This window comes from Cucumis sativus, chromosome 3 (genome assembly GCF_000004075.3).
Source record: "Cucumis sativus cultivar 9930 chromosome 3, Cucumber_9930_V3, whole genome shotgun sequence".
Classification (NCBI taxonomy): domain Eukaryota; kingdom Viridiplantae; phylum Streptophyta; class Magnoliopsida; order Cucurbitales; family Cucurbitaceae; genus Cucumis; species Cucumis sativus.
This window is the reverse complement of record NC_026657.2, coordinates 39,672,914-39,697,960: the sequence shown is the minus strand read 5'-3', so window position 1 is coordinate 39,697,960 and position 25,047 is coordinate 39,672,914. Positions and strand designations below refer to the sequence as shown.

Here is a 25,047-nt window from a genome sequence, read left to right as displayed (position 1 = left end):
AGGAAATGATAATGAAAAATAAAATAAAGATAGTACTTAGTAGAAATGATAAAAATGGGCAGCAGCATTAAGCACAATGCTAAAAAGGAAGTGTTATGTCAAACACAATTTTGAGCCAAGCAAGACACCCTTTCTTGGCATTTGCAAACTCCTAAATGGGGAAAATAGTAAAATAGTACAATTAAGATAGATATAAGTAGCGATATTTTGTATATACTTTGGTATATTTGAAAATAATTATTTTTTTATTCGCTATAGAAAAAACCAACATTAAATAGTCATTTCGAATGTGAATAAATTGTCGCGGTATTAATTATTACATAATTTGTTAGACATAGTTGTTCTCCAATTCAAAAAAGTTCAAACTAATAAATTGTACTATCATTTTATTTATTTAATATAACTAAATTTATCGCTAACAATAACTTAGTTCGATCAACCAACCACGAACATATGTTTTAAAGAAAATGAAAAAAAAAGTTATTGTTGGCATTTTATTAAATAATTTGGTAAATTTTGTTTTATGAATTTGAATTAGAGTTGATTTTTGGAGCATTACACTAAATTAAAATGTGTAGAAATATTATTAACGAAGACCGATAATGAACTAACGGTAGCAACGTTGAAAAGTAAGTGGTGACGTAGGTAGTTTTAATTATACATTATTATTACACTTTGTATAAAGATTCTATTAATAATTTACCAACCTTACTATCAATAAATATATATATATATATATATATATATATTTGTAAATATTCTATTAATGGTTTTTTTTATGTGTCTAAAATTTTAAATTTTAAAATTTGTTTTATGATAACTAAGTGAATTTTCAAAATTGGGTATAAGTGGCCTAATTGTTACATTGGTTTTGTTTACTACAACTAAAAATATTTTCAGAAAGTAGGATATTGATTTGATAAGCATTATTATTATTATTATTTATTTAAAATCGATTAAAAACTAATTAAAAGTATTATCTAAAATAGAAAATATTGTGTTTTTCTTTTGTCCCAACACCACGTTTATTTGACTAAAACATTTAGGTGTCAATCAAAACGAACACACTCTAATGATCATAAATTACGGGGTTTGGATCTTCATTCTTGTCGTACTATAAAAAGTCGATCATCCAAAAGCTAAGACATTGCTTAAAATGTATATACTCAAATTGACCACTTCAGACGTACCGAGGTCGAAGCCAAACAAATGAACAAAAATCGAATTCAAAATTGTTCAAACATTGCTGAACTTGTTTCATAACAAATAATGTGTCTCTAGGGACAATTATTTTTTTAAATTTAGGTAAAAAAAAATGTTATGAAGATTGATACAAGGCCATGGACAGAATACAAATTGACGAATGTTCATAATTCAAATTCAACTGATAATATTTTTTGATTAAATAAAAACTAACTAAGAAATCATAGATTCGATTTATGATGACCACTTACTTAAGAATTAATTTATTTGACACCCAAATGCTATAGGATCATAACAGGTAGACAAAACGAGTTTGGACTATAGTATTTTAGATAAACTACCGTTTAAAATTCTAACATTTTTAATTTTCTAATTAATATTAGATTATAATTAAGAATTATTATATTGGCCGGACTTTTTAAATCTATTCCAAAAAACCAAATAACAAAAATAATACATTTTGAAAAGTTAGAAATCAAAATGTCTATTTTACTTTATTTTAAACATTTTAAAAAAACGAGTATAACATTTATAAATTTAAAATATAAAATCATCCTTAAATAGTTGCTCTACTAATCTCCCATGTGATCACTTTTTTCAATATTTTAGGGTATTTGAACTCGAATGTCCTTCAACTGTGAACTCGAACGTCCTTCAACTGTAAGGATAAAATATATTTCATTGTTTCAAGATACGTGAGAATATTACAATAATATATTGGTTTAGTTGAGATGTTCGGAAGCATCTACCAATTTATCGTTAAGTTTATTTATAATTTTAGACAGATACAAATAAACACTAAAATTGATAATTTACTTACGAGTTAGGTTTATTTATAGTTTTTAAATATATATGACTACATATGCTCACACTATTACCAAACCAAATATTAATTCCATTCAAATAACTCATAAAATCAAAGTATTTATATTAAAAAAAGATTTTCACCATCAATTTCTTTCACAAAATATATTTATTTATTTTGATGTTGAACTCAATTAAGTGGGTAATAATGGGTGTAAATAACTATAGTTTAAATTTTAAAACACACGCAAGTCTAAGTATTAGATAATTGATTAGGTTGAATCCACTCCACCTAACATATATTTATTTGAGTTTGAAAATTTATTCAATACATAACTACAACTTCAATCATAAACGTAATTAGATTATTTTTTATCGTAAATTTACTTACAATTACGAACAATGTAAAATTTTCTGTTGTTATTACCAGTACTTCTACTTTTGAAAGTTCAAGTGATATCAGTAAATATGATTTTAAAATTGATTTTTCAAACTATAACTGTAACGAGTTTTCAAACATAGTTGGATTGAGCACTCTCAACTTATCTCCATGTATCAATACAATTACATAACACAAATAAACAATATTTTATATTTTAAACGTGACCTAAAATTAAAAAAGATTTTTTTTTACAACCATTAGCAAAATGAAAAAATGTGATTGACCAAGGTAAATCCTAATTAAGTATATATTAAAAGAGATTAGACCTAAGTAATTTGATGTGACGTTGAGAAAAGACATATAGAAAAAGGCTAGTAGGTATATATATTCTTAAAATATATACATAGAATGGAGGTAATTTAAATTATGTAGGAAAAAATAAAAGAAAGGGAATTTAATTTATTTATGGAAAATAAAATAAAAAGGAATGAAAGAGAGTGGTGGGTCAATTTGAATTATATGGTGGCGTTGGAGTCGGGTTTGAGCTGGCTTTGGCATACATGGAGCCATGGAGGGAGGGGTTGGAAGCAGGTGGGCGGGGAGGGGAGGGGAGGGGGAGGGGAGGGGAGGGGAGGGGGAGAGGGTATTATTAATTATGAAGGGAATTGTAAAATAGGATCTTCAAACTGATTCACTGGCCCATGCAAATATATATTGGAATCAATACACTCAGGTAATTCATGGCAACACGACATTTCACCTTTTTAGGTTTTTCCTTTCTCCATCCTCACTTTTATATTGTCCCCCTATACATATATATATATATACACACACAGCACACACACACGTTCTTCATTTGATCAATTATTATTATTTACCCATTTTCTATTTTTTCTTTTTCGTTTCTTCGTTTCTTTTAACAATGTTATTGCGTTGATGTGTTACGTCACATTTATGTGTTTGAATCGTCCTATGTTAGAATCCGTATCGAAAGAGGTGCAATTTGAATGGACATGTATATATAATTTAAGGTGTAATTTACTTTCTTTAAAAAAAAATTAAATAATTTTCAATTTTGGATTAACTCATGAACTTTGCTTTTCTAATAATTATATTTTTCCGGTTCCACATAAAAAATTGTGCGGAGTTTTTAATTAATCTAATGATATATAGGACAATGGATTTTGTGCTGGATTTATATAAAATTCACCCGTATACTTAGTGGTTCAGTTAATAAATTTTGAAATTTTGATGAACAAATTTAATCATAAAAAAAAACAACTCAACCTACAAGAAAAATAAAAAAATAAATTTTATATACATACATATAATTATCCATCCATATCTTCTTAGGTTAAGAATAGTAAAGAGATTTATGGTTTAAATCTTTTATACCTTCAACTTATTTACATTTATAAAAGAATATTCATGGATTAAAAATGGTAAAACACAAGTTGTCATTGTTGAGTTAGTATGACTCGTATTACTTGTGTATCTCGAAAATAAAATAAAGAAATAAAAAAGGGTAAAATTAATTAATTAACGTAGAAAGAGTAGAAGAATAGTGAGGAATGTTAATGGTAATTAAACTGTAAAAGGAAGTCCTAATAATGGGAATTAATAAAATGTGTATAAATAGTATAGACCATATTTAACATTTAGAAACTAATTGCAATTAATTAGAGAGAGCATGTTTAGTTTTCTAATTAAACCCACAAAAGAAGAAGAGAGTGGGTTTAGAAATTTTTAGGGTTTCCAAAGAGGTAGTAGTAGTCATGGTCTTGGTCCTAGTCGAGGTTGTAAGGCAAGTAGCGTGTAATACACGAACCAATTAAAATAGGTATAAGTGGGAAGGCATCTTTTGCCTTTGGTGACACGACAGGCACAAATGGACTATGTGTATACGTTAAATAAGAGCGCGTGTAAAGTACGCGTGGTAAAATGTGTGTTTTTTTAACTTCGCTAGGGTTTCCTCTTTCGGTTCATTCACGCTCAAAGCCTGATATACCCTTCAGATAACAAGCCATATGAACCTGCCACGTGTCGAATTATAATTACCTCCACGAGTGAGGAGTTCCTCCCACTCCATTTAATTTAACATCACCTAAGATGTTATGTACATGTGGAATGTGGATGGCATGGGCATAGATGATTTTAATACACCCACACATTAAGGACTCAGGAAAAATATTATTAAATTACCCCAACAAAAAAATAAATAAAATAATTAAATCCACTCCACTATCTATAGATCTCTCTCTTTCTCTTTCTCTCTCTCAAAGTATCGAAACTTCCCTTTCTCTCTATCTATCTCTCTCTCTCTCTAGGGTTTATCGGAGCTTCGCACTCAAATTCTCTTCGATCAGCTACGAATCTCATCTTACAGTTTTGATCTGTGTCTTATTCTCTAAATGCTCTCTCTATCAGTACACTTTCGTCGACTAGCCGTGAGGAATCGTTGTCTTGTTAATTCATCGTTCTTCCGATTGGCACTTGGCTGAACTTAGGTACGTTCTTCAACTACATCGTTTTTTTCTACTTCTTCTTCTGTGTGAAATCTTCGATTTCTTTCCTTTTAATCGTTTCAGGCTTTTTTTCAGCTCCTTTTCAGCTGTTTTCTTCGTATTTTAGCTCCTTTTTTTTCTCTCTCTACACCGAAGTTTTTGGCTCTTGTTTTTTTCTTTTCTTCTTTGAATTTTTTTGTATGACTGATAATTGGAGAGTGAATTGGCTAAGTATCCGGCATTTTATATGGTATTGTTAGTTATTTGATTGTCACTGAGTCAACTGTTTGTCTGTCGAGAATTTCGGAGCTGAGTAAAAACCCTAAATATTTATCAGTGAACCAATTCGCATCCTTCGTCTCTTCCACTGCTGTTTTAGAGTTCTCAGATGGTGAGTATTTTAGGTGGTTTTGTTAAATCCATTTTCGTTGTGTCATCTACTGTGCTTCCGCTATTTTCAGGTAATTGATCTCAGTAAACCCTAGATTATGCTGTTCGTACTGCAGTACTGATTATTGGTTTTCTTTGAATTATATGTGGGCGGGGCTGGTTATTGATATAATTTATCGTTTGTAATAGGTGAAATTATGGTTTGTCGACATCCTTGGTTTGTTATCTAAAATAATTAGGGTTTGAGGTTCATTTCCCTTGAATTATTTGTACTAGTAAGTTGCAAAGTGTTTATTATTTTATGTGGAATGTTGTGTGTTTTAGATTAATGTTTGCTTCACGAGTTGTTTATCATGAATTATACGTACTTCATTTTTATTAGAAATTGTTATTTTATGTGAGAAATAAGTACACATGATGACCATTTTTACATAACTTCAAGTAAGGAGTGTAAGTGTGTTTTTTTACTAACTTTTTCTTGTCTGTGAAAACATTAGATACGTGTTTTCAAATGGACTTATTTGGGAGTATTGTCAAAGTTTTCATACGTATCGAAACTTTGATGACTATTATTTTATGATGCTTTCACTCATTGATGACTAATTTGCTCTTCTGCTGCTTTGGTATGTATATATATGTTCAGAAATTGGTCATAGCACAGCTATAAACTGTAGCATACCAGAAGTCTTCTAATGGACGAAGAACATCATCAGAAGAATGATTCTAGTATAATTTTGAGGACTACAGTCCCATTCATTGAGATTGATTCTTTATTCATAGATCTTTCCAGTTGTATTGATAAACCTGATGCTGGAAACTGTGACCATTTCTCCATTCGGTATGACCCGTACCCTATCAAGTTTAATCATATTTTTTTCTTCCTTTTTTTAATTAGATTATATGACTTTGTTTGAAAATTTAAACTGGGTTAAATAAAGAGCATGGGTTCATGCACGTGTCATTGAGATCGACATTCATGCTTAATGTCTCTCGTAGTGCACTTATACACACAAATGGGTAATTATCACGGCTCAGTTTTCATTCTAGTCTTATTGTCCATACATAAACGAAAATGTCTTTAATGTCTTTCGATGTTTTGTCCAATTTGGAATTTTTTGCTGGAAGCTTCACTACGAATGTAACAATTCATAGCAACTAGGACCACTCATCACATAGTTGCCTTTTGATATTGCTATCCAAGAAAGAGACCGAATGTGGAAAATGATACTTAGCATTTGAACTCACCTAGTTTAACATGTTCTTCCAACATGAATTTCAAACAGGAGCTTAGAGTTTAGGTTTAGAAAATATTTCTCAATGAAGTGAAGGTTCATTAATTATCCTTTGCAAATCTAGTGTCTTTCGTTACATTATTGCCCCATGAATTAATTTCCTCAAATCACGATCTGAACCTCAATGTAAAACTCTTTTTTCTGATCAATTGCCTTTTGTTCAGTGGATATGCATCTCAAATGCGTGAAAAAGATTGGAAAAAATGCTGGCCATTTGATTTTGATGGTGACTATGAGTCTGCAGAGACAATATCCTTGCTTCCACCTTTTCATGTTCCGCAGTTCAGGTGGTGGCGCTGTCAAAATTGCAGGAAGGAGACTCCTGCAGGTGGTGCTATAAAGGATTTAATAGTTGACTACTGTTATGTTGCATTCCTCCTCCCCCAAGTTTCTCACCTTTACATTTTTGCCGTCTTTTCCATGTCAGGTGTTGAGAAATCTTCAAATCTAGATATGCCCGATGCTATAGAGGCAATCGCTAATGCCTCTACGGATTTGTGCAACCTCAATCATCCTCCATCTTTCACGAGCGAGAGACAAAAGAAAGCTGAAGGCATTCTTTGTTCTGACTTTTCCATTTTAATGTCCTACTTTTACAGGCTCTTGATTACTTTATTTGTTTCTTTCCAGGAGATGAGGTTGACTCTAGATGGATCTTGAATACAGAATTTCCCATAGCGACTAGTGTCGTGCCAGAAGTTGAGTCAAATCTTATGTTAGAAAAAACCAGAAGTGATCCAGGTAATTTACTGCTGCTATGTTGCCATTGAAGAATCCTGGTTGGGGAACCTTGCTGAATTATAGTAGTTAGATAAGCAACCACACATGTTGCCATATAGAGGAAAATTCCTTAGGCATGTCTTTATAAAAGCATCTCTGTTCATCGATTTTGCTTCTCATAGTTGCATAATACATATTTGCTTGCTCCTATAATTTTATTTCTTATTTGTGAAAAAATTATTCTTAATTCAGTGCATAGAGAATCCGTTAAGAACTCCAAGCTACTCTGTGGAAATGAAGTTGCTGAGGTTGAGCTTGGTCTTCGAAACCTCAAAGTGATTGATGAAAATCTTGAAGGCTTTGATGATGAGGAACAAAAAACTGCACATAATGAACAAACTGAGGTAACTCGTTCACCATCAGGATTCAAGGTGATCGATCAAGCTTGTAATGGCGAGAGACAGAGGTTTCCGGCAGACATTGATGGGAGTTATGCAACAGCATCTGAGCATACTGAAATTTCAGTAGAAAATGATATGCAAGACCATCACATAGATAAGTCAGGCAGTTTGCACCGTCGAAAGCCTCGTAAGGTGCGCCTACTGACTGAGTTGCTGAATGAAAATGAAAACGTAAAAACGAATCACATTGATACGGAAGAGTCCCCATCCCATGGGACTTCCGAAAAATCTGAAGGGTTAAAAGACCTTTCTGTTTCCCAATGTCCAGTGGCTGCCAGAAAGAATGTCAGGTGTTCAGGTCAGACTTCAAAAAGTAAAATGCCTCTGAATGAAGATTCCCTTGCTGCAGAGACTTCCTCTTCATACAACGTATATAACAAGATTCAGCCATTGAAGGGAGATGTGGAAACAAATTCTTTTCATGCTAGTGAATCTGAAAATGCATTGATTGCAACTGATGTACGAACTAAGAAAAGTGTCTTGAACAAGTGTGGGAATGATCTGAAATCTCTGCATGATAAGAAAAACAAAAAGATCCAAATTGAAGCATGCTCTCCTCTTGACATTCCACCAGGAAGTGGTGACAACATATCTGACGTTTCCCTTAAACACAACGAGTTTTCTAGCAGTGCAATGGACCCATTTCTTTTATTTGGTTCAAGAATTGAGCCAATTTCTAGTCTGTCTAAAAGGAAAAGCAAGATGCCTGTAATTGATGACCGGCGGGGTTTTTCTTGGAGCAATAGCATGCCAAGAAGAGATTCAGCCTCAAAAGAAGTGGAACTCAGGAACAGTGATCCTGTAGTTGTTTCTTGTTCATCAGTGCTGGATGAATGTAGCGAAGGTTTGCATCTTTCCCTCTCTAGCAATTTAGCCACATCAAGAAATGACAAAAAGTCTATTTTCGAGACCGAGGATGGCTCACATTCATTGTCGTCTTGGCAAGGAAGAGCAAGTGTTGTTAGGATCAAAGATACTAAAACGAAGAAACTTAAAGACTCAAATGTTCCTTTTATTTGTTCAGATACCTTTTCTCGGCAAGTAGGGTACGGTGGAGTCAATGGTAAGATAACCTCTGGCAGAATGCATTTACAAAATGGGAAGCAAAGTTCAAATTCTCAAGCTAATGATGATAGCTGGTCTCAGTTCCAGGCAATGGTACAAGTTCTGCCATACTGTGTTGTTTTTGTAGCCTATAGAAGGAACAATTTTATGATGCACTCATGAATGCCTGAGGAATTTTCTTTTTTTCCTCTCTAAATTACTTGCGGTCTGAATGGTCATCTGATTGAAATACCTTCGTAACTGAAATGTTTCATGGATTTCAATGAAATCATTTACTGATGCAAACATTAATTTGTTTTGTACAATGGGTTAAGGACTTCAGCTGGATGAATTTTTCTCATTTTCTTAGTGTGTTATTTATCATTTTCTTACAAGAAGTTGGTATTGGAGAGTGATAACAATAAGTCATTCAGGATTGCATATGGAATCATGAATCTCGTCAAATTTATGTATGACAAATCTACTATTATTATGTTCCTTAGATTCTTTTTTTCCTTTATTTACAAAATTTCTTGTATATTCTTTTATTTCCTATCTATCACCCTACGAATTTATCAGATTAAGATTTCAGGTTTTGTTACTTATCTAGCCTCTATTGTTTTATAGGACAATTCCGGGGTAAACAAAGTTGAAAAGAGTGTTCAGGAGCACTTGGCAGCTCAGATGAAACAGAGTGAGCAGACGGTTGGTAATATATCTGAGCAAAGAGCTTTAGATGACATTCCAATGGAAATTGTTGAGCTCATGGCTAAAAATCAGTATGAAAGGTGCCTTGATAATACCAGAAATAGTAAATCCCTATCAAAGACAAGCTCAAAGAAAGCTCGAATTATGAATTTCAGTTATGCATATGGCAGTAGTGACTCATTGCAGGAGAAAAATATTCCCAAGTGGAAACCCCAGGTTAGGAATGGGAGAAATAACTTGCATACGGTAGGAGATAATGTGGCATACGGAAAACAAAGTTCAGGTAATTACTTTTCTCACACCGTGGGGGGACATTTTAGCATAGACCACCTGCGTCAGACTATTATCCCTCCAGAATATTCTACATTTGGACATTCTCAAAATAAATCATCAAATCCTGTCAAGTTATTGGCAAGAAGTACTAGTGAGAAGGCATGTTCTCAATATAGCCAATATCCTGGGGTGGCGGAAGATCAGGAGTCCTCTCATTACAGGGCGCAATCTTTCAGGGTAAATAACGCACACCATCCTGTTTCACAAAACAATGAAGGCGTATCTCATCTGTGGAACGAAGTCCCGCCAAATCATCATTCATACATACCTACCACTCCTAGAAAGGTTGCATCTCAGTCGACTACTGTAACTGCTAATAAAAACTATCCTGAATCAAGTAGTAGAGGGAGTATGAATCGAGGGCATAATCCTAAATTTTTCAATCCAAAAGTTACTAATCTTGAAAAGGATGATGGTAATTATGGGTTGGAAAATTTCAGCAGGACTAGTGCAAAGTACCCATTTTATTGCCATTCTAATGGCATTGAGCTTCCCCAAAACCCGAGGGGGTCATTGGATTTGTATTCTAATGAAACAATGTCAGCAATGCATTTACTCAGCCTTATGGATGCCAAAATGCAGCGCAGTGAAATGCATGAAAATCCAAAATTTACCAAGAAAGCTTTTCCCCACGATCACAAAGCTAAGGATATTTCTGGGCTGGATGTTGGTTTGCACAAGGCATATGATACCATCAATTATTCATCTGATTATTATGGTGAAATCCATCCGTTAAAGAAGTCTCACGATTGTTACCATCGCCCTTCAATGGGTGGTTCATCAATTTCTCCTCCTATGGGAAATGGAAGTCATGAAATAGTTTCTGATTTAACAGGTAAAGTTGCATTGCAATGTAAACAAAAGGAGAAAACCAAGTGCTCCACTTCAACATTGAACAGAGCTCAAAAATCACAGAAGAGTGTACTTACAAGTGGTCAAGGTTCCAATGAAGGAGTTTTTCCCATTCATAGCTTGCAAAAGAAATCTGGTGGTCCATCTAGTTCTTTGGTGTCCATGAGTGGATATCCTAGACTGGAAAATCCTGGACAATGTATAATAGAGCGACACGGTACTAAAAGAATGTTGGAGCATTCGAAAGTTAGTTCTGAGTTCGGAATCTGCATGATTAATAAAAATCCTGCTGAGTTTAGCATACCAGAGGCAGGAAATAAATACATGATAGGAGCTGAAGATCTACAATTTTCAAAAAGGATTTCTGAAAATACATCGGATTTGAATAACATGGATGGACGCAAACGCAAAAGGAATACAAAGCATGCTGTTGTAAAACAACCCGCATTACAACACTATAGGATGTGAGATCATCGTCATGAAAAAAACAAGCCGGTAATACTCTTAAACTCTCTTTGTCTTTTTGAAATGGATCACAATATATTCTTTTGTCCATGCCCATTATTGGTCATATATGCATCTTGTGAAAGTCATCTAATTGCCTTATCTTCATTTTTCAGCAGGATTTTTAACTTTTAAATGGTTGCCGGTTGTTAAAATATTGGTAAAAAAAAGTCTAGAATATGAACAACAACTCCCGTTGCGCCCAACAAACACTGGCCGCAGATGCGCCATCTTTGGGTTTAAGCCAAGGACTGTACATAAGACTACGTGAATCTTGAGATTCATATCAAGTACATTTGATTGTATATGCAAATTTTGGTTTTGATGGTGTCGTACGTCTCGTTATAGTTATATTCACAAATCACAAGGTTATGTATATACGCTGAGTTACGTACTCTTTCGTTTTCGGAAGAGGGTAAGGTTACATCAGTTTTATGCACTGATGAGGTAGCAGTGTGTGAGAAGGAAAAATAACAGAGAAATAGTTAGATTTTTCTCTTCATAATATATATATATTTAGATAAATCCGAAGGCTCATTGTTAGTTTGTTCCTGTGGGAAAGATACTAATATTTGTAGCTTTAGTGTGAACTATATACACTGTACTGTGATGTTGTGGGAGTGCCCTTGAAATAAGAAAAAAAAAAGAAAAAAGATACTGCTTCTTCTCTTTGTAGAAAGAGAATATAATTGATGGGTAATTTATTCTCTTTTTTGTTGTTAGTTTAATCCGATCGGAATTGATTTTCTAAAGTATTTATAAGTGTAAAATAAAAATGTTTATAAATACTTAAAAAGTTAATTCAAATGCAACTTCATATCCAAGGTATTACTAACTATATTATATAAGGCCATGTTTGATTTCTTTCTCCAACTTTATGATTTTTCAAGTTTTTAATGATATTTTTTCTGACTCGAAAACTTTTTTTCTCAACCTGGTTTTAGAAATAATTTTGTAGGAGCTCTCAATCCAATGATTGAGTGTTTTTCTTGTAGACTGTTTACTCAATCCAACCTAGTTGATGCATATTTTGCCTATCTATAAAGCATTAGATCTCGAAACATCTATCTTGTATTTAATTAGAGATAGTCATGAATATAACGACTAGATTTAAATTTAAAGTAATAGCATATATAGCAAAATCTTAAAAGAATTGTAGAGATAGCAAAAGTAACAAAAAAAAAAAATTGTAATATTAGAATCTATGTTACTACATTTTCTAAATTACAAAAGTAACAAATTTAAAAATGATAACCTGTAATATGAAAAAAAAAATGCTATGAACTGTTTTTTTCTAAATTTTTTTGTTATCTAATGCAATTTTCCTATAGTAAAATTGGTTAGAGATAATTAATTATTGAAGTTTATCACCGTAGATTATATTACAAAAATTGATTTACTATTCGATAAACTTGATTTTTAAAAAAAACATTGTTATACAATTAATTGTTATTTTTAAAACCATTATATGTTATAAATTATTGTTTGAGTTATGTGCATAGTTGGCCATTTGATCAATTAATCCCTCATTCATGACTATTTCAAGTTCCTTGCCCCCTTAGTAAAATATAAATTTATACTTCTAAATTGTGTGTTGTATGAATTCCAATATACTAAAACTCATCATTTGTATCAAATTTGAACTTTAAACTTTCTATTAATTTATACATTTATTTCATTCCATTGAAATACTATCACATAAGAATTGTAATTGTAAGTGTGTATATCAATTTAGAATCTTAACTAGGATTTTCATTTAGAATAGTTCATGCTTCATTTCTAATCCTAAATTTTATGAACTAGTTGGAAGAAGTTTATAAAAAGACGTGAATTTTATGCACAAGTCAATTTAAAAAATAGTTATAGTGAAGACTCAAAATGAATTTACTCACTCATATTTCGAAGTTTAATTGATATAACCAATTTTAAGTTTTTGCTATAAAATTTAATCTAAATTGAAACACTTGCAAAGTTTGAGTATTTAAGCTGTTCTTGAGAGTAATAATTAATCTTCGTAAGAATATAAGTTGATATTTTTTCCAAAAAAAGATATATTAGAAATGTAAACTTTTTTTTTCTCTCGGTATAAAAACCTTTTATATTTATATTTCAAGGCAAATCCAGATATATTAAAGATTTTGAAATGAATTTTCTGAAATTAAATAAAAAAGTAGGAAAATTATAAAAAATAACAAATTTGACAAAAATATTTAGTAAAATTTATCGATTCTATCGATAATGGACATTGATAGACACTGATAAAAGTCTATCAATTTCTATCATTCATAAAATCTAAAATTTTGTTACAGTAATACGAAGATTAGAGGTAAATTACTACAATTTGGTTGTTATAGTAATAAGAAGATTTGAGGTAAATTACTAATGCATTTGGTTTCATCATATTTTATACCAATAATCACGATGTTTTAATGAGTAGAGAACACTTAATTAATTACTCAATAATTATAATGCACAAAATTTTTAAAAATAATAAATAAATATATATATATATATATATATATATATATATATATATATAGCAATATCTATGGGCTTATACTATGATTTATATGATTTATCACTATGGTGGATAGAAAATATTTGTAAAATAATGGTTTTTATCGGGGATAGATTTGTAGATATTTTACTGTATTTATAATTTTTAAGAAGTTGTTGGAATGTAATTGATATATTTGAAACTATTTGATGATCATCTCTTCAAATAATGCACTCAACAAAAACAGAAAATTGATTATGGATTGCTGTTTTAAATCACATAAACAGTTGGCAGCTAGGTGAGAAGGCTGACCATATACACACATATATACATAAAAATTAAAGCCTTCTTCTTGTGTTGTCCAGAGGGTTTCTTTCTTTTTTTCTTTCCATTTATATATACCCAATGGTATATACTAAAATGGTTATGACAAAAACATGACCTCTCAATTTGTACTTTCTGGGTCTGGGGTGGGTTCTTAGTTTCAGTTTAACTTTTTGACTCAATAAAAGAAAATGCCTCAGAGACTTGGCAGATAAAGAGATTCTCTCAACAATGGAAATTATGGGCTGTCATTGTTATATATATATATATATTTTTCATGAAGCTAAGTCTGCCTCTGTCAATGGTGGATCGGATATTATTGACAGAGGTAGGAAGAGAGGGCGTGGGAGCCATGGAAAACCCTCCTTAAACGCTCTGATCATAACATATCAGGATTGTTATGTTATTAATATCAGAATGGCTACTCAAATATATACAGAAATTACGTACATATTTAATATTCAAAATACTCCTAATCTAATATTATGTTTTGATTATCCAGTAATGATCAGAAATAACTACTGCCTTCACACCTAAACTTCTAATTATTTGATCATAATCAAAATGGGAAACTCTTTCTCTAGTATGATAAACTTTTTAGGGTTTGATTTGAATTTTATGTACGCCTAGTTCTTATTTTTACTTTTTTTTTGACAATTAAATGAGTTTCTAAAACTTTTTAACTTTCGAGATCATTCTAATCTTATGAGTTACGTTAATTCGCGAACGATTAATTACTTATTTAAATTAGTCTATAAATTGGATCTTCAATTTTTCTTTCGTAAGAACTTTTCTAGCCTTTTATAAATTCGTTGAAGTTCGATTTATTTAACAAAATAGAGTCTATATATTGAAGCTTGTGAACTAGTGTTGTTAAGCAATCCTTTTAACTGTGCATACCTATTCTATGAGTTTATAAAATTTGAAGTTAGACTTTGAAAATAGGAAAAGAGAAAATTCTGATTGAACCCATCAGTAATATTCAATATATATATATATATATTAATTTGAGCATATGCATATATAGATGAGCCCCATATTGGCTCACCATTATTATTGTTAGATTCTATTATGTCCTTCTTCAAAAATCACATCCAAAATATGTAGTGTAACCCTGTAGGACATATAGGAATTGGATTCAAACCAATTAGTACACCAGAAAGCTGATATTAGAAAGTATTTATGTATGTTAACAGTTAAAAAGAAAGAAAAAGTGCATTGAAAAATATAAAGATTTAAGAAAAATAGTATTGACATATAGTTCATTTATAGAAGTATATAAAAGAAAGAAAGAAAGAAATAATTATTGCTCTTCAAAAATAGGATTCTCTTACTTTAGGGAAAGAAAAATGTATGTGGTGCCCATATTCCAAATGTGGTTTTCCAATGAAGTGTGACTGCCCTAATTAATAAGATAGGGTTAAATTTTATATAGGGTTATGATCAAGATAGAATTATAAGAGACGAGATAACTTATATATGTGTTTATACTATAGTTTATCGTAATATATCGCAAATGATCAGATTTTATCAAAGAAAAATGAATGAAAACAAAAAAGATCAGTAGAAAAGAGAACTGGGAAATGGTCAGCCTCTGTCTTAGCTCAATAACACAGCAAAGCATCACATACACTACTTCACAGCCCCACACATTGCTGCCTTTGCCACCTTTACCAAAATTTATACCCTAAACCCTTTTCTACAATTTCATTTATAAAAAGAATATCACCAAAAAATACGTCTTTAGAGAAAGTAACAAGTGTATGTGATATTAGTCTATTACGGTTTATTAAAATGCATTCGAAATTCAACTCGAGAATTCAAGAACGCCCAAGCTACGTATATCCGAAGTCCTTGCTCATGCTCAATGCATTCTAATGTTCGATTGTTAATTACTAGATCCACGTCAAGTTTAGACTATTTAATTGACTTTCTTTTTTATTCAGTATGGACATGTAGTAATCGTTATAAATATATCAACATTTTGAAAATCTATTAGCTAAGTGTCTTCATCTATATATATTTTAAGTAGTTTTGTCATTTATATTAATATTTTTAAAAATATATATTTTAAAATTTTTAATCTTTTGTATAGATGATTTCATGTAAATAGATAGTACTGTACGAAGATATTAAATATCACTCTGTCTATAGTCCTTTTTAGAATAATATGACACCGTTAACTTTTAATTTGTGTACTATATATTTCTTATTGTTATTTTTTTCAAAACTATTTATTATTTGATAGTATTATTTTAGTACAACAATTGATTGTAGAGGATTCAAAATACTCTCGAATATCGGTCGAGCTAAGCTTTTGTAGTTGTTTTAGTATTATTTTGATTGTAAAAAAATTTGGAAATACAAATTCACATATTACATGTTTTTACATAAAAATTATTATTACAGATAGTAAATTAAAGATTTTATTACATTTTCAATTAATTAATTCTAGGACCATAATTTCAAATAATTTTTAAAACTGTTCTTGTTTTTTCCCTTAAAAACAACTCTTCCATTTGTTGTTTTGAAAAAGACAACAAATAAACTTATTTTTTCAAGAATTACTTCTTACTCATTTTAATACGTTCTTCAACGCGTGCACATCAATCATTCAAAAATTTTGTTATCCAACTCGAGAAAACCATGGAGTTTATTTTATTTATACAAAGGCAGTGAGTGTATATATATATAGTCTTGTGAATTTTGTATTTAATGATTAAGAGATGAGCAATTTTTTTTTTTTAATTTTTTGTTTGAGAAGGGAATCTAACATTTGAATTTTGTCGTATATTTAAATACTGAATTCTTCATATGAAACAATGGGCCAGCCATGTGGTGCCATGCAGACTCTGTCTCCATTCTTTATTTTGTAAATAATTATATCAATCTCTCTCGATAACTATATAACAAAATGAATTAAAACAATCCTAATCAATTCCAAATTAAACACATTATGTTATATCAATTAGCAATTTAAGAAATAATAATCAACAGTGTAACTTCGAGATTTGTATAATGATAATAATATTAAGAGAGATGAGCTGATTACTAACATTTATAAATTTAAAGAACTCCATAAAGAGTGAAATTATTTGTCTAACCAAAAACCATTCAAACTGTATTTGTCATCTCAAAATTATGGATTGGTTAACACTAAACACACATTCAACGATTAACTCCGGCCGACCACCGTCGCCGGATCTATAGGGCTGCGGTGGAGAATTCGTCAGCTTGCTGCTCTTGCAGTGTCTTAAGAAGTCTTGCTCCTTTTCTTCTCCCCCTCACACTACTATCACCTTGCAGTGCTAAGACAACGGCACGCGCCACCTCCTCTGGCGGAGCCGTCACTCCGGACTTAGCTTCCGACGAGACACCACTGTCGAAAATAACCCCAAGCACACTTATGGCGGATTCCTTCCCTCTAGCTGCCATTCTACCCATCATTGTAACCATAGCTGGCACTGAAAGAGCGTGAGACCTAACCTCCGCTGCTCCTTCAGCAACCGTACACATAAGTTCCAGCGACGCAAGTGCTCGCTCGGCAGCTGCGTCTTCCATCTCTGGCAGTGACTCTATCACTGCGCCGACCGCCCCTGCTTCCACTGCAACGTGACGATTACCCTCTGCTAAACAAAGCGCCAAGAGAATTTTGGTAGCCGGTTTGGAGCCGGTTTTAATGTTGAAACTTTCGATTAATCCGCGCATCAATTCGGGAGTACAGTCGGAGTCTAGAGATGGGTTTGGGACCAAGGAGCGTTCGAGGAGTTGGAGAGCGGCGAGGCGGTCGGAATCTGAAGCGGAAGAGAGTTGGAGCTCTGCGACTTGGAGGATTTCTTTCAGGGCTGATGCAGAGATGGGTGGGGGGAGAGGATCGGGAGGGGGAATGGAGAAAGTAGAAGGTGGGTCTGAAATTGAAGGTTGTTGGGTAAAAATAGGTGAATGTGGAAGTGGGAATCTCCATTGAGTGAAGCTTTGAGAAGCAGAGGAGGAAGAGGATTCGGAATCGGGAAGGGGTGGACGGCGGGAGGGGGGTGGTGGTGGTTGGTCGGAGGCGGAGGGAAGGGAAGGGAGAGCAGGGGAATGAGAGGCGGTGGGACTTAAGACAGAGCGAGTACAATGGCGGAAGAATCCACAAGAGAAGAGTTGAGTTTTAAGCTTTGGTTGGTGAGTTCTCATGGCGTTTGTTCAAAATTGTTGAAAACAGAGAAAGAGAGGGTATGGATGTGATTTGGTATGAAATGGTTTTTTATGTTTGTTTGTGTGTGAAATGTGAAGGAGGAATATGCTACTATTTCCTTCCATTGTCCTTCCAATATGTTAAACACCAATATAACATATAACTTGCTTCAAAATTATTTCAATTTGAAAAATAAATAAATAAAAGTGGATGGAAAGTCATGAGTAGACGTGAGATATTTAAGTTTTGGAGAAACAAAAAAAAAAGCAAAATTGGTATTAGTTCAAATTTATTTATTTTGAATGTGTTAATTATATTTCTATGTTGGCACACAAGATTTATAGAATAAATTACCAAATTTCTTGGTTATTTATCAATTTAATTAATAATATTAATGTAAAGTCTAATCATCCAAATATAGAAAGTCAAGTTATATGTTAACACAATTCTAACCTTCAAAAACTAAAGTAAGACTTTTCAAAAGTCATGAATCAAAACAGACACTTTTAAAAGTTCAGAAACCAAATTAGATCAACAAAATGCAAAGTTTAAGATTTTAACCTTAAAAAAGGGATATAAGCTCTTATAAATAGTAATAAATTATTAAATAAGAAATAACGTAGTTTATTTATAAGCTTACGTGATTGTGAGTTATACCTATCTTTAAAGGTATTAAAAACTTACTAGAATGTTTTCCCCTACCCCTCCCTCCTCTGCTTGTGGAGTTGTTTCATTGCTAAAGAATGAATCAAATAAAGAAGACCAACTCTAAGATTATAAGCAACTTTCAAGTGTTCGTTTTTGTCAATCGTAATCACTTAAACAACCTTTGTTTATTGGTTCAGAAAATTGCATAAAATAACAAAATCATTTAGAAAAAAACAGCTATTAACACTTATTTTTTTGCATATTTCAAATATGACAAAATTATCGATATCATAATGTAATCCTATACTTTATAGTTTCGACTATCTTATTATATGAAACTAAACATTGCTATAGGTATAACAAAAAAAAAAAAGGAAAAGAATATAAAATGTGATTCTAATGAATTTCCAAAAGTGAGATTATGAATTGATTTCCAAGGAATATGATGAAGAGGGAAGTAAAGTGTTCATATTTCCATATCTATTGCCCATGTTTGACTTATAGTCATGTGTGCCTAATGCTATGCCTCACATTTTACTGTCCCTGACGCCAACAAACAGCTTTGAAAAGAAAAAATATTTCTTTTATTCATTGTCTGAATCTCCATCCAGAGAGGTGAGAGAATGGTTTAGTACGAACTCCAACTGGGTAGTGTACTACACTTTACTAACTTCCCACTAAACACTCTCAGATTTCAAATCCAGCTCTAATCTCACCATAGTTTCCATGTTTGAATCCAAACTTTGTGAACACTCAACAGAGTACTGCCTTTTTCCGGGAGTTGCAAATGGGTAGGAATTAATCGCCATTTCAGTCTGAAACGCCTTTGTTTCAGGTATTCAAACTTGGGTTTTGGGTCTTGTTTATTTCCTTTCTGGATTTGTTTGATAACGGTAGGGGGATTTTTTAACCTGTTCATACTGTTTCAATCATGATATTGGCTTCCTAGGTTCTTGGTTTGTAGGTTGTGTCTGGTTTGGATTTGGATTTGTTGTTCTAGCAGTATTTGAAGTCTCCAGTAATTCGGGGTAGTTGGATGGATGGGTCAAATTCTCCTTCATGACATTTCGAACTCATAGGACGTGCTACAATGGGAAATTTTTGTTGCCATAATTCTGGATTGACTATTTCCTCAGAGTTCAGCTTGGTTTAGATTTGAAGCTCTGCCTTGTAATGGTGGGTTTCTGGTACCACTAGTTGAATTGGGAAGCTGGGGTTTTAAGTGAGTTTTCATTTTCATGGCTTCTATTAGAAGAACCTTGTCCCCAGTTCCTCGGCCTGGAACTTCAATGAATGGAGAAGCATGCTCAGTAGGTTCTCCCCTGTCCAGGTCTTCCCTATCTCCTCAAAACCACCCTCAATCTACTGGACTGCACTATTCCCTATTTAATACATTGGAAACTCAAGCTGCTATTCTTGGGATCTACTCTCCAAGGTCTTCTAGACCATTGGACAAATCGAAACCAAAGGTTCAGATTTGGAGGAGGTCGATGTTCCATTTCTTCATGTGTTTTTTTGTTGGGTTTCTTGCTGGATTGGTGCCATTTGCATCTACCAACTTATCCATGAATGTCATGTCAAAATATCAAGCTTTCCAGTTTGATAGGTTATCCACTGATGAAAAATCTCAGCCTCAGAATAATTTTAGCAGCACCATCTTTATTCCATTGGAAAGCGAAGACATGAAGAGTAGCCAAATCCTACCAGAGGTGCCAATGTATAATAACGTTTCTTATGATAATTTGGATAACCATCTAATTGCTCAAGAATTAGAGCCTCGAAAGCTACTGATAATTGTGACCCCAACATCTGCTCACCCACTACAAGCCTACTATCTTAGCCGTTTGGCGCACACACTAAAGTTGGTCCGACCGCCTCTCCTATGGATCGTTGTGGAAATGTACTCCCAATCAGATGAAACAGCTGATGTATTGAGGAGTACTGGGATTATGTTTAGACATATTGCTTGCACTAAAAACTTAACTGATACGAGAGATGGAAGAGTTCATCAAAGAAATCTAGCCCTGTCTCACATTGAAACCCACCGTCTTGATGGAATCGTTTACTTTGCAGATGAAAATAACTTCTATTTGGTTGATCTATTCGAGAAAATGAGGGAGATCAGGTACTTTTGCTATTATGTATAGTTCACACTGTTAATAATCTGTTATTTCTTAGTGCTTATAAAATACTTGCCTTGTGGATCTTAGTACTTCTGTTTTTTCTCTTGTAATTTTAATTCAATTAAGTTGGGAGATTTCTGGTGCAAGGCCGACATGTTAATAAAAGTTTCTCGTCTTTTATTTCCTATATACCATATCAGTTGCCTCATTCTTGTATGTGTGCTATTAGGATTTAGGACTATACTCTTCATAGTGTCATCCGTACTTATGATAATGTTCTTTTGGTAAAAAAACATTTCATTGATAAATGGAATCCAGGACAAACCCCAAACATCAAAGAAGATTACAGAAGTGAGTGCAAATTACTGACAAAAAAAGATAAACTAAACTAAATCTCATGTTTTTCTAGCATGTTACTTTGCTGTCTAAAAGCATGAATTTGTGAACTCTTTTTCCGGAGAATCGCCATCGAAATAAAAAGAAAACAAAGTTGTACTTTACCTAAAAAAAGTGTGGAGTCAACATTACTATTCTCTTTCTCTGCATACACAGGAAGATATTCTGTTGGTACCTGTTACAAACTGTTTGTATCTTCTCTTTAACAGGCATTTTCTTTTGTTAGGCTGTGTAGTCTTTGCATCATCAATATCTGCATCAATCATCTCATGAATGCACTTACAGTTGGTTTATGTATTTAAAATTTTCATTTGTAGACGGTTTGGAACTTGGCCGGTTGCAAAATTATTAGGGGGTACGAGTAGATCCATTCTAGAAGGCCCTGTTTGTAATGGAAACCTTGTAATTGGATGGCACATATATGAATCAAGTATGAGACTCCGCAGGTTTCATGCTGAACTATCAGGCTTTGCTTTCAATAGCACCATACTATGGGATCCAGAGAGGTGGCAGCGACGCACTTCAGAACCTGTGAGGCAGCTTGATTCCATCAAAGATGGCCTCCAAGTTAGTCTTTGTTCCTCTTCATTTATAATCCACTTCAATTTCTAGCTAGTGAATGATGGTGGTAATGAATTGTGACACTTTGACTTGAAAAACCATTATGAGAATTATCATGGGACATCCAGCAAAAGAATGGGAGAAAATACTTCTCATAGACCATGGTAGAAGGACTTGAAGTTCTTTATAGTTCGTGGTCCACTGTTCATAAGTTATGGCTTTATACTGTTGAGCCTTTGCCATGCAAATTCACAGAGCTCATTAACAATTAGAACATTAGAACATAATATCAACCTTTTTTCCCCTTTCAACTGTGATAAATTTACAGCCTCCACTTGGAGTGCCCAATGTAGATTGCTTTGTAACTCCACGACAACGCTATCAACTTAGAGAGTAGAAGATCTTTTTGTAATCCTTCCATTGGTAGAGGCTTAGATTGTTTTATTTGGACGTTTGATTCTATAAAGATATTCTATTGTTTCTTATCAAAAAATAAGAAAATGAAAATCTGTGGTATATTTTGCTAGCTTATTAACTCGTTGACTTGTACACCTGAGGTGCATTTCTTTCTAACTGTTTAACATCATTATATGGAAACATTGATTTGATATATATTTGATCAACATATCCACTGTAAACTCCTTTTTTTCCCTTTCAATTATAACTCTTGTTATGAGAAACTGATATATATTTAACAAACCAAGAAAGAAGTGATAACCTAAATGCATAAGGAATGAGGGATCCCTAAGCCTAAAAAGAGGGGTCATATAAAGGCCTCCAACCTAAAGAGATGAAGAGAGAGGGAACATTACAACAAGATTTATGTTAACTTGTAAAGCACTCCAATTGGAGGTTGTACTGATCCCCCAACTCTCTTTACGGATCAAACATTCTGAACCAAGACAAAATCTGAAAATAGGTACTGCTTTGAGGATGAGAAATGACAAAACAAGATCAACTCTTCCATACTTTTCATATATGTACCTTAGCACCTTAAAAACTACCACCTAATGGAACTGTTCTTTTAGGCAAGCGACTTCATCGAACAAATCGTGGAAGATGAAAGCCAAATGGAAGGATTCCTAGAAGACTGCTCGAGAATCATGGTCTGGAACGTCAATTTTAAACCGTCAAGTGCAGTTTATCCTCACAAATGGTTCGTGACGAATTATCTAGATGCCACTGCTTCACTTACATGAAATAATTCAAGATCTAGAAGGAAGGTGAGTACTTGAAGTTCTCTATTTTCAATTGGATCTCAGTTGAGTCTAGTGGGACCATTTTTATTTATTTACACCAACATACAGCAACTTATCTTTTAAAATGTTTGAAATCCTACAGTGACCTTTTTTGTACTTCCTAAAGATGTAAAATTTTGTTCTATGGTCTGCAATTCAAATCCAACATGTGTTAACTTTTGACCGTATGCCATCATGTCATACAGAAAAAACTTCATTGTATCGGCACCTTGATCAGCGCAGATGCTTCCACCATGTTCCAGGATTAATTTTCAAATTGTTTCTCCCGTGTCCGGATTTCTTGGCATCGTTGGTGAGAGATATGAACGGTGTGCTTCCTCCTAGCATCTTTCAAATATAACGACTGAACATTCACTTTTATGTAGCTAATGCAAGCTTTTACTAAGCTTTTACTTTGTCCAAATGGCAAAGCTTATGGAGGGAAGTCTTGTTGTAGTACAATTCAAATATTGGTCTCCATTTCTTATAAAGGACATTTGATGATTTGATATTTTGTACAGAAGGACCCAGCTGCATTTTCCTCTCATTGATAGAGATAGATGCTGAGGCGCTTGAAGAGGACTGACTTTGAGTTTTTTTCCCTTTATATCATTGCAAAAGTTAAAGCAATTTTGAATGGCTTTTTTCAGGCGTCAAACTGGATTGTCTTTGGCTTGATACTGTACACTAGCAGATCATTCAATTTGATTTGATGGGTTCATATTGTTATAATTCAATTTTCATATAATTTTGTTCATGATAATGAAAAAATGCAGATGTTTGTATATGAAACCAAATCGAACAATTCTGATTGATTGAAAATTTCTTTCTTGGAAATGGTTGGATCTTAACACTCAGAAGTACAGTGACCAAACTAGATTCCTTCTCTTACTCTCTTTTGTGGCAAACAAGAATAGCGAAGGATTTGCCTTGCTCAACAATCCTATGAAAATTCTCCACTGAAAACTCAGTTCCCTTCCCTCTTCCTTAGTTCAATCTCCAAAGTATAGCATAGAGTGCAGGTCACTCCATCCTCATTCCTTTCCTCAACTTCCAACTTTTAACCATTACCAAACTGGCTTCCAAAGGATTCCCGGAACCGAACCAATCTGATGGTTCCTAATTTGGATCTGTTAGCTCTTGCTTGCCTCTATGGTTCCTTCATAGCTCTAATTCTCCTCCTCATTATCTTCTTCCTCTTGATTGTGCTGTTTCTATCATCTTCCCTGGCTCTGTTTTCAGTATTTGTGAGTGACTTGTTTGATGCCTACTCAGTTATGAGTCTGTACTATGAAGACGTGAAAGCTGAAATTGAATTGGGTTTAAGTTTAATTGTGTTTGGAGTAATGGGGTTTGGTGTTGATGTTGTTTTGTATACAAAATCTCTCCTCCGACAGCAAAATCTAAGATTGAAGAACATAAGGCAACAACAGATGAAGTTTAAAGAAAATTGGAGGTTGGGGTTTGGCATGCTTGAGGAGCTATGAATGTTGTTCACCATTACTTTTCAGAAAAACTCTCTTCTCAGTAATAATGATCCTCGTGCTTCACCTGATTCTCTGCCTTCTGTTGCCATCATCGTCTTTTTCCTTTCTCAAATTATGGAGCTAACAACATGGTGCCATTACATCAATTTCAACCTCTGTTCTTTTGTTGTACATCCAATTATTTTGTTAGCATAGGGAAAATAAAGGGCCAATTTTTAGTTTTTTTTTTTCAAAAAATTTCTTGTACCTAATTAAATTTTACCTTTTTTCTTTTTGTTTTTAATCTGTGGCCAGATAAAAATGTATATAATTTCTTTGAACTCAATAAAGTTAGGCATGAGGATCAATTTTCATCTTAAAAAAGAGATTGGGTGCTTACTGCCTTTACATATTAAA

At 33.1% G+C, this 25,047-nt stretch overlaps 3 protein-coding genes across 8 annotated transcripts; 2 read left to right on the top strand and 1 right to left on the bottom strand.

The window, feature by feature from the left end:
* The first annotated feature begins 4,646 nt into the window (after nucleotides 1-4,646).
* Nucleotides 4,647-11,897, top strand: LOC101221202 (protein EMBRYONIC FLOWER 1). Of its 3 annotated transcripts, XM_011654319.2 has the most exons (9): nucleotides 4,647-4,896; nucleotides 5,927-6,121; nucleotides 6,740-6,903; nucleotides 7,003-7,128; nucleotides 7,206-7,316; nucleotides 7,548-8,600; nucleotides 8,781-8,914; nucleotides 9,428-11,188; nucleotides 11,317-11,897. In XM_011654319.2, the coding sequence occupies exons 2-8, from the start codon at nucleotides 5,976-5,978 to the stop codon at nucleotides 11,159-11,161; spliced, it is 3,468 nt and encodes a 1,155-aa protein (XP_011652621.1). In that variant the 5' UTR covers nucleotides 4,647-4,896; nucleotides 5,927-5,975; the 3' UTR covers nucleotides 11,162-11,188; nucleotides 11,317-11,897. The 3 variants fall into 3 exon arrangements, with proteins under 3 accessions (XP_011652621.1, XP_004136405.1, XP_031739003.1); XM_004136357.3 differs by having other exon boundaries at nucleotides 7,548-8,914; XM_031883143.1 differs by having other exon boundaries at nucleotides 7,548-8,914; nucleotides 11,314-11,897.
* Nucleotides 11,898-17,037: 5,140 nt separating this feature from the next.
* Nucleotides 17,038-18,337, bottom strand: LOC101216858 (U-box domain-containing protein 26). Its single transcript, XM_004136169.3, has one exon. The coding sequence runs from the start codon at nucleotides 18,195-18,197 to the stop codon at nucleotides 17,223-17,225; it is 975 nt and encodes a 324-aa protein (XP_004136217.1). The 5' UTR covers nucleotides 18,198-18,337; the 3' UTR covers nucleotides 17,038-17,222.
* Nucleotides 18,338-19,383: 1,046 nt separating this feature from the next.
* LOC101217095 (probable beta-1,4-xylosyltransferase IRX9H) lies at nucleotides 19,384-23,901 on the top strand. 4 transcript variants are annotated; one of them, XR_969154.2, is made up of 5 exons: nucleotides 19,384-20,971; nucleotides 21,683-21,932; nucleotides 22,955-23,149; nucleotides 23,371-23,493; nucleotides 23,686-23,901. XR_969154.2 is itself a non-coding variant. In XM_011654318.2 (5 exons), exons 2-4 carry the CDS (start codon nucleotides 20,085-20,087, stop codon nucleotides 23,123-23,125), a joined length of 1,308 nt encoding a protein of 435 aa, XP_011652620.1. In that variant the 5' UTR covers nucleotides 19,384-19,681; nucleotides 19,811-20,084; the 3' UTR covers nucleotides 23,126-23,149; nucleotides 23,371-23,896. The 4 variants fall into 4 exon arrangements, 3 of the variants coding, with proteins under 3 accessions (XP_011652620.1, XP_011652619.1, XP_004136218.1); XM_011654318.2 differs by having other exon boundaries at nucleotides 19,384-19,681; nucleotides 19,811-20,971; nucleotides 23,371-23,896; XM_011654317.2 differs by having other exon boundaries at nucleotides 19,384-19,681; nucleotides 19,796-20,971; nucleotides 23,371-23,896.
* Nucleotides 23,902-25,047: the final 1,146 nt, after the last annotated feature.